Here is a 14,203-nt window from a genome sequence, read left to right as displayed (position 1 = left end):
ACCACAATTTTAAAAGTTAAAACTCAGGGGAAAGTTGGGTCTGTGATGCTGAACAGGAGCCCTCCTCCGTACAGTTTTCCTGCATTAAAGAGGAGAAGCGAGGAGGAGACCAGCACACACAGGCACGTGATGGGTCAGGGGTTCCCTGTGCCCTTCCCTGCCCTCCCTTTCTAGACACGGTCTACGTTTGGATGTTGTACTAAGTTAAACAGCTGGGTAACATACTTTCAGTTTACCATTAAAATCAAGCTACTAAAGGAGATGTACTTATGGCAGCAGGATGATAGCTCATAGCAGAATTACCCCTCCCTTCTGAAATTAAGCCCACGGAGGCACGTCCTTTTCCACGTTCACTGATGCCAGCGGAAGGCAGCGGTTCGTGCCCAGTCTGCCCATTACTGCCATGCTGGAGGTTACTCCTCCCGAACCTCTGCTAGAGGAACTGTCTACGGCTTCTGATGGCGGGTGTGCCAAGAACAGAAGAGACTTAAGACCTCACTGATGTCCAAGACATCTGCATTGGCAGGGCTTCTGTTAAATGAATCCAACTCCCAGGTGATGTTCGGATAGCGGCAGCAGGCAGGGACTCGAGTCTCCATCCACATGAGATTTCTCCTCCTCCTGCTGCGGGAGCAGATGGGGCAGGAGGAGGCCCTGACGCTCTGGCTTGAGGGAACTATTCCCTCCTCTCTCCCAGCCCCGTTCCTCAGTTTAACCCCCTGCATTTGACTAAACAAAGACCCTCCAATTCAGCAGCAGCCGAGGCAGGCGGCAGGGATGCTGCCTCCCTGTCTGCAGGGGACCACGGCTGCCGCCAGCAGCACAGGGCGGCTGGGGAGCCCGTGCGAGCTGCAAGCTCAGCCCTGCCGGCACAGGAGGACCCAAGCACGGGGCTCCCGCTTCCTGGGGAAGTGCCCAAACCGCTGAGCTTTCACCCAAAGGCGCCGAGGCTGCTCTCTGCAAAGGTCCCAAGCAACACTCACCCCAGACACAGGCTCAGCCAGCTCCGTGTCTCTGCTCAGCGCCAGGCTGGCCCAGCATCCGAAACCAACAGCTGCAGCAAGGTGCAAACTTCCTGGCTGAACAGTGAGATTTTCCCAAATTGGGGACCACTGATGTAGGGGGTGCTCAGGGCAAGGTGCTTCCTTGGAAAACTGGGGCCCAAGGGACCAATGTCTGCAGCTGCTTTCGAACATCACAGCCTCGAGGTGCACTGACCGGATTTGATTATGTGACACAAGCAGTGAAAAAAAGCCGGTTTGTTGATGAAGAACTGAGTTAATAATGCAGTGGAAGTGAGAGAAAAAGTGAGACAGGCAAATGAGTCAATGATTACTTATGGGCTGGTTTTCATTCAGAAGTATTTGAGCCTTTTGTAAGATAAATTAGGGGAGCAATACATCAGGAGAAGGATTTCCTAAGAGGGCAATTAAAAACAAACAAACAAAACCCAAAAAAACCCACCACAACAACAAACCACCAGAGTTAAGCACGCTCCTTTGAGAAAATCACTACAAATTACTGTGCTGAAGAGCCATGTAAAAAACAGGTTCCCAAGGATTGTTTACAACAAGCTAAGTCCAAAACGCACAGATGTTTGGGGAGAGATCTCAGGGAATCACCTAGTTCACCCCTCCTGGCCCAAGCAGAATTCAAATATAACCATGTCCTTCCTAGCAGATGTTTGCCTAAGAGCATGCAAAGGTGGAGAGTTTTACCCTCTGGGCAGGGTGTGCTTCTGCGGGGTGAACTTGGGCAGAGCGAGGGGTTTTTTGTCACCTCTATCCCGAGCACATCCATAAGCTCTTTGCACAGGAGCAGTCACAGCCTTTCACAGTGGACAGTCTCTTCCAAAGTCTTGACTGGAGCAGCTGGGTACAAATAGCAGCTGTCCCTTAACATCAGTGAAAAAGGGCTGGAAAGGAGGAAAACAATCCTGCCTACCCCTCCTCTGTAGTCTCACGGACCAGATGGACCTGCAAGACAGTACGTCCATGCAAACTTCAGCTCTGTCCTTGCTACGCAGGTTTTGCTCGCTGTTCTCAATGCCTTAACATTTAGGGAATACTCATACTGGCATTCAACTTACATCCCTAAAATAGAAGCCCAAGTTTCTCTATAGTTAACAGCAAGCTGTAGTTTCCTCCCAAGAGTGACTCAGAATGGGAGCCTACGCTTCTCCATGTGACTCTAGAAGGTGTCTGAAGTTAGATGGTACAAACATGACATGGCATGCGTGGCTTCCCTCTTCCTCCTCTGGGCAAACAAAGTAAATGCCCTATTCCATGTGGCCCACCGAGCCGGGGGTTTTGATTAAGCAGACCCTTCTCCTGCCGTACTTGGAGTGCTCAACGGGTGCAGAGTCTTGTGCACAAACTCTCGGGGCTAGACACGTGAAGAAGAGGAAGCAGCATCAGAAAGATAAACCACAAGATAAGGCCTGGAGGATATGAGATCTGCTGGTCTGTAGCTTCAGAGCACTGAAAAGAAGAAACTTGCATGCAAAATGCAGTTTTCAAAAAATAAATATTGCAGGCCAAGGCTGTGCTGCAAAAACTAGTCAACATCTCTTCCTCCAGAAGGTTCAGCTGGATAATTAGTCACATGGAGGATTAATTTAATGGTTTTTTTTAAGAAAGATGTTGTATTTTAGAAAAGGTAATCAAAATAGTGGAAAAGCAGTGTATCAAAAGTGGTTGTAAAACGTATGGGACATGACTGGGACATTCAGCCGTAGTATAAATCCCACTGCTTTGGTGGGCTTCTCCAACTCAGGGCAAGCTGGGCTTCTCAATATTTAAGCCCAAATGTCCAAGAGGCAGCACTGGATTCAAGAAAGCTGCTATGGAGAGGGTCTAGTGCTCCAGAAAAATCCCAAGGGTGGTGTGTCCGTCTCTGCCATGCGAGCAGTGCTGTGGGTCTCCAAGCTGCAGGAGAACACCAGCCCTGTCACCCCTGGGTCAACACCATCGCTCCTGCTCTGGGGCCCAAGACAGATAGAACCTGTTGAAAACAATTTAATTTAATTGAATTCCCTTGCAACCAGTTGCCTTTAGCTCATGCGACCTTTCCTCAACACAGCATCTACCTTTTAAAAATCAATCCTATTTCATTTTTTCTGTTTCTGTACTGTTTGCATCTGACAAGAACACAGAAGTTAAAATTCACTGAGGGGAAAGAATAAATAAAAAAGAAATCTTGAAGCCAAATAACTTATGACATGAAAGCTTTGGATTTTACTAGCCCTCCTGAGTTTCAGATGTCATAAACCATACAGGTGCAGCTATCTCATTGCTCGGCACCCGTATGAACCTTGTTATGTTAAACCGAACACAAATCCAACAAACACTTCCAGGTTTGTAGTAAACCTTCATAAAGAAACTATCCATATTTTCCCCATATGCAGGCACAGCTGTGCAAAGGCACATCTGCTTGGGAAACTAATGTGGATCTTTGAATTTATAGTTTAAGATCCTTAAGCTTAATGGCAAATTATGATGAAACTAGGAATATCAGTTCCTGTCTCCAACAGCAAATATAAATCCCTCTTTGATTGATATTGATTACGGGAAGGAAACAAAGCACTTATATTTCTCCATGTCACGAGAAACTCCTTTATTGCAGTAAACATCCAGTTGATAGGAATATCTTGGGAAGGTAAATGATACTATATTTGTAAGTAAACAGAGAGAAGAGTAAGTGCTGATGGGCCACATAGTTCATACATCCATGTGGCTCCAAACACACCAGAGCGGGCTATGAGTTTGTCAGATTCATAAATGAAAAAGACTGCATATATTAAGGTATGTCAAATGTGATTCCTATTTATTATTATTCTGCACCCTTCACTCAAATATCCAGTCTATACACGTAAGTTCAGCTCAACCAAAGTAAACAAAACCATTGATTTAACAATTTATGGCTTGATTTTAAAAGGGGGTGAGCCTGCAGGGGAATATCTAACATATGTTTGAGGTTAAGAACAAATCAACTCAGTTAAATTAGTAGTATTGATCGCATGCTTAAAATTAAGCGTAAACTTCAACATTCGCCTGGTTCGTGCTTGCCATAGCAAGCCCCGGGTGTGACAGGAGCATCGGTAGGATGCACCCCAAACGTGCCTAGTGAAAGCCGTGGCCAGGGCTGAGCTGTACAGTTGTCAGACACCATGCCCAGCAACACCACACGGACACCTTGCAACCCAGGCCACAAGCTTGGCTTTCCTTCCTGAACGGCACCATCTGAAACGAGGAGGAAATGAGTGAAAAGAACTATGCGGCCCCAAATGGCTTCAGCGCAGCTACTCAACCATTATTTTATACCGTCCTTTGAACGGTGAAGGAAAAGCCCTTCGCTCTCCACAAGAGAACAAGGGTTCAGCTCGTCCACCTCTCAGGTCAGCAAAGGGCCAAATTTTGTTACGTCCATCACTGTCAGCTTGGATTTCGTTCACCGATTTCGGCAGGGTGACTTCCCTTCCCACAAGCATAGAAACCTGGCGCCTTAGCACAACAGAAATGGTACCTCAAGAGAGATACAAAATCTTGTTTCTGTAGTGACATCAGCCCAAATCACAAGGGCGCTCCTGCCTAAGCTCATTCCCCTTTTCTCTATAGCATTGCAAAGCTGATACACATGTCCTCTCTGTATTTACAGCTTTATAGAGGCCTAACGTTTTCTTGAAATCATCCCCGCTGCTATGCAATTGTCTTGCCCTGCTGTCTCCTTATCACACGGCTACTACCGCCAGTACAGGTTTCCCCTCGGTGGTGTACATCCAGGACAAAAAGAAGGCAGCGTTACCACAGATGACAAGCAGAACTGCATGCAAGGTGGGACACGGCGTCAGCAAGTTACATATAAACCAGGCATTAGATTGAAATGGATGTACTGAGTGCTTGGATTCTACCACATAACCAGAGGCCAGGGAGGAAAAAAAAAAAAAAAACCACAGCAAAAAAAACCCCACCACCACAACAATAAAATTCTAAAATTGCAAAGAAAAAGCAAATGCATGAAAGACATTTCTAGCAAAAGACAGCTATTAACTCTGGGGAAACTCCAGGTAAACATCCACACCTTCCTAATCCGACTCCCATCAAGGTTAATGAAAGTTGCTTTGCAGATCTAACACAATCTGCTGGTTACTTTACACCTGAGTTTGGTGGGTCACTGAGCTACACTGAGTTTAAAAGTCAGGCTTGATGTTTGTGCATTCTGAACCTCACAAAAAGCCCTAGTTCACACAGAAGAGTCTGTTGTCAAAATAAAATGGGCTCAGCTGGAATTCAGGGCAGCTGGGCATCTTATAACAGAGCTGGGTCACAGCAGGTTTAACATATTGCCCAGAAAAGGTGGCAAATATTTTGCCCGAGTTTCTGAGCTTTCACAAGCTAATCCAAAACAACTTTCCAAACGTCTAGGATTTCATCACCGCTCAACTTTGGACACTTCATGCACATCTACGAGCACACACCCAGGTTCACATGGTTCTCCTCTTTCAGGGTCAGCCCCCAGCACAACTTTCAGAAACGAGTTCACCCCCAACTTTTCTTTTACAGAGTTGCTCTCCAGTCCCTTACCTGGACAACGGGGTGGCCTCCGGTCGGTGCCTTGACAGCCCCTCGGCTTCCCTCGGTCTCGTAGTGTGCGCGGTGGTGGGGCTTGGGCTGCACCTCGATCCGCAGCTCGTAGGAGCCCGACTGGCTGGAGAGCGGCCACTCGAGGGGTGGGAGCGACTGCACGGGCAAACTGGGCAGAGAGAGAGACCACACCAGCTGAAACTCTTCAGCGTGTTATTTCTCCAAGCCCTGATCTGTTCTTCCTCCAAGTGCCCCACCGGGGCTGCTCTTGCTGAAACATTTAGGCATCTGCTATTAATTTCAATGAGAATATGCTGTCCGGCTCACATTTGATTGCAAACTCTACTGAACTTCAGGGTGAACGCAATAGTTTCTGTGGGCCCATCTCCTTGCAGAAGAGAATCGAGTATTTCTATTGCTGAAATAGAAATATCTGTACCAGTTCTATTTTTCCAAAGATCCTCCTTTTAATCTATCTTTTGCTGTGCATCTTAAACTTCGATCACAGAACATAATATTGCAAAATATTAACTCCATTTTCCATTACTTACCAGTTGTGTAAATTAATAATATTTATGATTTCCATAAATATTAAAATGCACACAAAATACTAAGTATTCTTACCTGATACTAGTTTTCCTGTTATCAAAATACACAAGGGTTTATAACGTGAAATTAATACATTGAAGCGTGCAACTAGAACTTGCACCGGCTTTTAAACAACGCTTATTTTGTTGGCACGAACTGCTGCCAGGACTGATCTAGGAGGCCAAGGAAAGCCGCGGCCCACGCACAATTGGTGTTCAGCGGGTGGGGAGCCGCGCGGGGCAGCGGCAGCGTGGGGACAGCCTTGCTGCTGGGTGGCGGGGCTGCCGGGGCGGCTGCGAGCGCGCTGACACGTTGGGCAGCCCCCGCGCACGGCTCGGGGTCCAGAGCTGCGCGCCTCCAGCGCCAGGCGACGGAGAGGGCTGACGGGGGTAGTGCCGACGGCTGAGATTCGGGTGAAACAGCAATTAACAAATTAACGACCGGCAGTAAGGCCCTTGGGGTTGACCGAATGCGCGGTCTGACTTGGAGCAGTGTGCTCTATTTTGAATCAGGAAATGTATTTTCATTCTTGATGGAAATTTGTAAGCGAGATATTCCCTGAATTTAGAAAAGCAATCAAACAATTTTCTACGAAAGCTGTGGGACGGAATGAGAGTGTTTAGCCTTTGTCAAAGGCTGTTTGCAATCTGCTTTTTAGACAAATAATTTGGAAAACTGAATTTGTCGTATACTGTGCTGTCAGTTAACAACTCTGATGATGTTTCTTCCACACACAGATTTTTTTCATTTCTCAGAATCATATTGGATTTGGTTCCCACTAACCAGTGCTGTCCCTGAGCATCTAGATCTGGTCTGCAGCAGGATCTGCCCAAGGAAACACTCCCATCGTGCATGACAGAAGACACCACACCATGAGAAAACACACAAGAAGCAGCATTACATACCTGCAGATGGGTATTGCAGGCACCAGTTGCTTTGTCCAGGAGGGAGGTACCAACAAAATTGATTCTGGGGCTGAGTTTCTCCTGTCCTCCTGCTCGCAAGGCCCGTGGAAGTCAACAGTCTGAAAGACGTGACATGGAATGCCGTTTTTGTGGGAAGGCATTGATGAAGGGTCGGGGCTGGTTTTCCAGATTTTCGTGGGAACACCACAGGAAGGATCCGTAGGAAGGCTGTTCATAGCATCCATGGAAAGAGGAGCGCTGGGCAACTGCGTGTAAGTAACTGAAGAGTTGTCTTCTCTCAAGGGGACGCGAGGACAGGGTTGTGGAGAGGGGGTCCTTGACTGTCGTGGAGAAGTGGAAGGCAGCTGAGTACTGTAGAGCTCAGTGCAAGAATACCTCCGTTTTGCACCTGGTGACGAAGACCTTGAGTTGGGACAGGGTGATGGTGAATGTCGTCCCAAGCAGGTTTCCTCCGTGATGCTTGTTCGTGGTGACATTATTGGAGAGGTTCTAGGAGAATAATGAGTATGGATGTTTTGAAACTGTGGACAAAGGTCATCACTAGGACCATTATTTGGTGAAACACATGGTGATGTGCAAGGAGATACATTTGTCTCTGAAATGAAACTTGCAGAGGAGCCGCTACTAGCTGGGCTCAAACACAGTGGTTCTCTGTAGCACTCAAAGCCAGGGACAGGCAGAGTAACCCTTGGGCTAGTGGTAGCTGAGTTTGACTGATGTTCTACCAACAGAACATCTGTGTCTCTGCTGCGGAAGGGACCCCCTGAATGAATCAGTTCATGATATGGAGTAATTTCAATCCTAGGGCTCGGAGCAGAGGCCCCTGCAGCGTTGGCAGGGTGTGTAGGTGTTGTCCCTATGCTATCTGGCTGTCCATATCTGCCCATGGGATCTGCAGAAAGGCTAGAAAAAGGCAGGGGGCATGGCTTGAGGCCACAGTCCAGGACATCATGAGCGTATGTAACTCCAGAGGGTGGGCTGTTGGTTTTATGTGGAGTCGGTTCTTCTGGAAAAAGAAGGGTCTCTTTAAGACTATAATTATTACAGAAGCTGAGCAATCATGGATTAAAAAAAAAAAAAATGCATATTTATAAAATGGTTGCCATCTGATATTAGGTGAATATTTGTTTAATTCTTTTGAATTGCAATTAATGCTTGTGAGAAGTACCGGATTAAGAGCCAGGGAAGCCCAAGTGCTCAGAGCAGATGCGGCATGGACAGAAGCACTGCAAACACCTCCACAGCGCCCGGCCGGGCTCCCTCTGCCTGAGCCCTGAGCTACAGGGACCACCCGCAAGGCTCGGCGACACATCAGCCTCTCTGCCCATTTAAATGCTGTCCTTCCTACTCTTTCTGCCAAACACAGCGCTTAGCACCGATTTGGGTGTTGCGATTTTGGTCAGCTTCCGTCAACTAGGAGCCGGACCGAGACCATCACATCACAACACCGCTTCCAAATCGGTCTACATAAAACCAAAAAGTTGAGGAGTAGCTTCTGGTGAAAGGAGAAAAACCTTTCTCACCCAGCAAAGTCCAACCAAAACCCAAAGCTTAGCTCAAGCTCTTAAATTAAAAAGTCAGTTCTGTGTGATGATTTGTTTGGCCGTGTATCACGTCAACAAGTTTTGGTGACAGGTTTCACATAAGAGAAGACCAGATGATCAGAAAGCACATTCACAAATATTTGTTAGAAGAGAAAGAGACAGGAAGGATCCAGCCCCATAGTTACAGGCAGTCACTTTCCAATTTCAAATCAAGGAACATTTTGCCCAGAGAATGATTATAAAACACACAGTAACAGGTAAGTGTTCAGTGCAACCCTCTCTCCTGCTTCAAATAATCCTCAATTTTCAGACTGTCAGCCTTGCAAACTGTCCCCAGGCTGCAGAGTACAGAGATGCTTCTGGGCAATACGGAATTCCCACCGGCACCGCTGAGCCCAGTTCTGGTCTCGCCCCAGCTGCCCATCAGGTGCTCAGTGCCAGCAGGGTCAGCCCAAGTATCCCCGAGGCAGAACCCTCCATCTGCATCAGCTCCTGCAGCTTCCCCAGCTTGGGAGCTCAATAATATTTGTCATTAAACAAAAGCATGCAAAAAATTATCAGGATTTGTATATGTTTTTAAAGTTTTCAATGTATCCAGCAGGAAACATCTGAAACAGCTCTGCAGCTGGACGTCAATTCACGCTATCTGCACGCTTTGGGCACAGATCAGTATGTGTCATAGGCAAAGAGGGTTTCATCTAAACATTTAAATAACCATTCCAGCATTTTCTCCAACTCCTACATTACATGAGGCAGCATTTTCCACGAGCAAATAATGTGTAAAGCCAGGTAGGAGCTGACTGCGCTTTTTGCAAAAGTAGAAAAAGATTGTAGTGAAACTTTTGCATTCGGAGAGATTGTGACTTAATTTCTGGGTTGCTGTCCTTTTTCAGTTTTAAATGCTTCTATGTGTGACAGTAAAATTCTCCACTGATTTTTGACTACTAGTTTTTGTCCACAATGTTTTGCCCAACCTGGAGAAAACTCCACAAAAATAAAACATGTAGCAGGAACTGCTGAGCCTTCATGTTTAGCAGGAAACCCCAACCAGCCAACCAAAGAAACCAGCACACAGAAAATCTATGTGACGGGATGGGAGATGACTGGGAGAGTCTAGTTTGCAGCTTTCTTAAGGTTCCCTCTGGCTTTTAATCCCAGCACACAACTGTTTTGGGGATGGGAAAACAGCAACGAGTAACTGAATTTTGAGCCAAACATATTTTTAGCATCGTTGCTCTCAGATCTCAGAGCTTTGGCATTCACAGGATTAGTGCGTCATTCATATCACTGACACATCAAGCCTAGATATTGATGCTACAATTCACTTTGACTGAAACTCATCGCTCCTTCAGGCTCAACGGAGCAACACACCCCTCCGCAGTCACACGAAACATCGCTCTGCTTTCAGAAGGATCGCTCCCATTTGAACCGACGCAAGGGAACAGAATCGGCACCAAACAGAGGAAGGCTTGACACGAGATTTGTACAGTGACCAGCAACTGCAGAAAAGCTCCCCAGGTTGAACAGCTTCACACCAAGGAACAGGCGACCATTTCAGTTCCCCCTTCAACACACCTACAGCAAAAGCTGCTCTCACCATACACGTTCAACCACGTTATCTGTGCCCGATACACAAGCAGGTAAAGAATTAAAACTCCTCACAACACACATTGAGCAGCAAAGCTAACGTGTAGATTTGTGTTGAGGAGTATGGAAAAAGCAAACATATATTTCTATGTGCATGTATAACTTTTAAAGTCTTCTGAATAACAAACACACACCACTACCCACACTTTCTGCCCATTAAAACTGGGCTTTAGATAACTTTAATATTCTTTGCTTCTCCCTGAAATTATGCGTTTAAATGAGCACTTGGAATTATGCGTTTAAACGAGCACTTGGTATTCACCCTCCAAGAGGATCCGTGCTCCAGATATTCACAACGTTTACGCACAACAACAAGCTGCTACATGCCCTTGCCTTCACACAGCGCTTCTGCAGAGCGCTCCTCTGCTGCGCTCTCCGGGCTCCGCAAACCGGGATTGCTCTCCCAGCCAGCGAGGCTGGCGCCCTTTGCCAAGCAGACAACACCCACAGCCTTCCGTGGAGCAAAAATATTTAGCTTCCCCCCTCATGGCAAATTATCAACGCAGCAGGCAGCGGCACTGGAATGTGGGCAAGGCTGCAGACAAGGAAACCTCGGCTGGTTTGCTGGGTGCCTGGGGAGCCGCGCCGGGCAGAGATGCCCAGAGTCTGAGGCTGCCGGCCCTGACTCATCGGCACGGCTTCGTCAGGAGCCGGCCCGGGGGCTTTGGGGAGACCTGACCAAGTCCCAGCCCTGCACGTCTTCGGAGGTACAATGAAATCACTGTCCCGAGTGCTACTGCCCACAGGCCGGTGACGTCGCAGTCTGTCACCATGGAAACGCTGGTGATGCTACGACGCAAGGTTCTGACCTCAGCAGGGCAGGGAAAAGGGGTGGTTGGGTGAAGCAGCGAGTGCTGCTCTCTGCAAGTAAATGCCTCTTCCATTGAAATCAGGAGAAATTCCGCTTTTTGCTTCAGTAGGAGGGGACTGGCTACTCCACTCCCAGACAACTTGGCTAAGGCAGGCTGGGGTTTGCAATTTGCTCGAGGAAGGGGCAGATCCAAGCCAACATCCCAGCTTCGCCAGGTGAGCACCACCAGAGCTGGATTTTGTAAACAACACTGAGCCCCTGCCTTTGAGGGGGAGGACAGGTTGCTCCCCAGCAGCCCGGCTGCTTTCTCTCTGCATTTGGAGACGCCAGAGGGAACAGGGAGCAGCCCAGGGCACGGGAACGGCTCCAGGCAGATGGCCCCAGCAATAGCCACGCTCCTGCCCGAGCTGCAAAGGTGAGCTTGGTCACGGTGGCAGGAGCCGAGGACAGCAAACCCCACACTGCCGGCCCTCTGCCACAATGGAGACGGCAAGGAGCAGCCCAGCCACCCGCCAGCTGGGCTCCCCAAAGCAGCGAGAGGCCATTGCACCTCCTTACAGGAAAATAATTATGTAACAGATCAGCCTAGCAAAGGTGTTTTTCAAGAACTGAAGCAGCTTCAAAACCTTTGTGCAGATGCCCCAAAGCTGCAATGTTGTGCAACGTTCAAGGGTTCACCGGTTCCTGCACATCGTATCATACCCCAGAACGCAGACCAAAATACTCCTGTAAAGGACCGTCCTCTCCACCGCTTTTCCGATGGGCATCTTAGAAAGCTGCACAACGGCCTCAGCGCAGCTCCTCTGACACCCCTTTGCATCGACAGTCACGGCACTTCCCCACCTCCATTCAGGCATTTCCCAGCCTGAGGTTTCGCTGGTGAATCATCCTCCGATTCAGTACCAGGAGATCCTTCTTGTTCAACAGGGGGTTAAAAGAAAGTGAGCTTCACACCCAGGAAACACAGGCACCTCCTCACGTTCTCAGTCAACTTTACTGCCAGCAAACAGCCTACTCACTCCCCTGCATCACCCAAATCCCACAAGTAGGGAAGTCCTGCCTCCAAACCCCCGAGGATGCCACCCAAACCACCTCCAAGCTGCCAGCTTTTATTGTCCCCTTTATTCCATAGTCTTTACCCACTTACTAGTTCACAAGACCATCTCTCCTCTTCCCACAATACGGGATGGAAGCAAGGCTCTATGTCCTACCATATTGTAGATAAACAGCAAACCAGCTCCTGTGGACAGACTGAGGGACACTGCAGGCAGCTCCGCCTGGGCAGCCTCCCCAGGTGGGTTCCATCAGGCCTGCCCTGAGTGCTGATAAGCAAGGACAGTTAAAACACAGGTGAAAAAGATCATGGGATTTAAGTTTCAAAGGACTTAACCCTTGATTTTAAAAACTTCTTTCCACACACCTCCGAAAGGCAGAAAGGAAAACCCACACCAGGTCCTGCTGTGCTCCAGAGGTTTCCCGAGCCAAAGGGACGCACACCAGCGCGTGTGCACACGTGGCCGGGCAAGGGCTCACCCTCCGCTGTTTAAACAAGGCACTGACTTCAAAGCCGTTCAGTCAGCCAAATGTGACCTTGCAAATTAGCACGAAATTAGGGAATAACACATCACCCCAGCAACTGCATTCCATGGTGGGTTTATACAAACCATCATCTAGGAAAAGCTAAAGATAGTCGCGTGTGGGACAAGGCAGCCAAGAGAGCGCAGAGAGAGAAGTTCGGTTTTGACCTCACATCCGCTTGCTGCAGTGCAGCTCCTGGGATTAAATGGAGTTCCTTCTTTGTATCAGAGTCCATTATTTTTTTTTTTAAGTTAATTTGCTTATTGTAACTTGAAGGGGCCAGTCCAGAGCTTTTTTGCATTTTTCACAAGCCAAGCTGTCTGTTATTTACACTGGCTTCTTGGAAGCTCAAAGTGAAAGTCGGTTTCCTGAGTGAGATCTGGTATTCTGTGTTACACGGGCATATTTGTTTCCTCCCGGCAGGGCTGCCGCTGAACACTGCCTCTGTGTTACCGAGCCAGCCACCGGGACCCAGCTGCAAGCATGCGCTTCGGGGGTCTTTGTTTTGTCGGGGTTTTTTGTTTGGTTTTGTTCAGTTCGTTTTTTGTTGTTCTTTTTGTTGTTGTGTTGTGGGGTTTTTTTCCTTTTAATAGTTTTGTATTGGGGAGAAAAAGATGGAACAAGGCAAATTATACAGGGCTTGACACCTACAAGATGTGGCAATGTCCCTGGGAGCCTGTCTACATACAAACAAGCATTTAGAGGAATATTAATATTTACAAAATGCTCCCTGCTTCCCCTCTATTATACATACATAGACCTTGTAGATTCATCTCACCAGATGCAATGCAAGAGTCTGCTGAGCTACAGCAACAGCTTGAGCCTATGAGAAACTACTCCTTCCAATATCCATTCTCACCTCTTGCCTTAGGGCAGGATTTTATCTGGAACCTTATTTAAAAATGGATTTTGTTTGGATTTTAAGTTTCAAAAACGCACCTCAGAGGGATCAGTCCACAGAGGGGTTAACCTCAAATACGAAAAATTATGCAGAAGCTTTACCTATCAGTGGATCATCACACAGTGAACACAGAACGAAAGTACATGAAGTGAGCTGCTGAAGCAGAGCACTTTTCTGGCTTTTCAGTATTTTGTCTCTCATAGTGGCCAACAACAGGTATTATGGAATGATACACAAAGCAGCTATCAGAATTTACTTATCTGGGAGTCCTATTTGTAGGAGCTAGTTCAAATGCTCATTGACTTTCTGTCAATCTTCTCCATTGAGAAGCAAGGATATTCAGCACTTTTCAAGTTTGAAATAAGCTAAAACCTGGAATACCATGAGCGATACCTCCACATGTGTCTCTCAAGGGAATGTATCTAACACATTTGTTTAAAAGGAGACAGAAAATATCTTCAGTGCCCAAGTGAAATCACAACCTCACCCTAACAGCCCAGGATACCCACTTTCACAAACTTCCAAAAACCTGTTCACACCTTTGAGTTCAGTCTGCTGAAGGCAGGTGTTTCTGGTTTGCAAATGATGAGAAGATGATAGTTAATTGAAGTCTGGCAAGTAAGGGT

The 14,203-nt window shown here is 47.5% G+C and overlaps 1 protein-coding gene across 3 annotated transcripts in view; it reads right to left on the bottom strand.

The window, feature by feature from the left end:
- Positions 1-14,203, bottom strand: part of NFATC2 (nuclear factor of activated T cells 2) — a 91,324-nt gene that overhangs the window by 66,442 nt on the left and 10,679 nt on the right. For 2 of the 3 annotated variants that reach the window (XM_065645490.1, XM_065645489.1), the window contains exons 2-3: positions 7,076-8,102; positions 5,583-5,751 (exon numbers count right to left, since the gene is read on the bottom strand). In XM_065645490.1, the coding sequence (XP_065501562.1) occupies positions 5,583-5,751; positions 7,076-8,102 (1,196 nt within the window). The remainder of the gene's footprint in view (positions 1-5,582; positions 5,752-7,075; positions 8,103-14,203) is intronic. The other variant, XM_065645491.1, reaches the window with a different exon arrangement.

The sequence above is a fragment of the Caloenas nicobarica genome, chromosome 15, assembly GCF_036013445.1.
Source record: "Caloenas nicobarica isolate bCalNic1 chromosome 15, bCalNic1.hap1, whole genome shotgun sequence".
Classification (NCBI taxonomy): domain Eukaryota; kingdom Metazoa; phylum Chordata; class Aves; order Columbiformes; family Columbidae; genus Caloenas; species Caloenas nicobarica.
The sequence above is the reverse complement of the archived record's forward strand: the minus strand, read 5'-3'. Positions and strand labels throughout refer to the sequence as shown.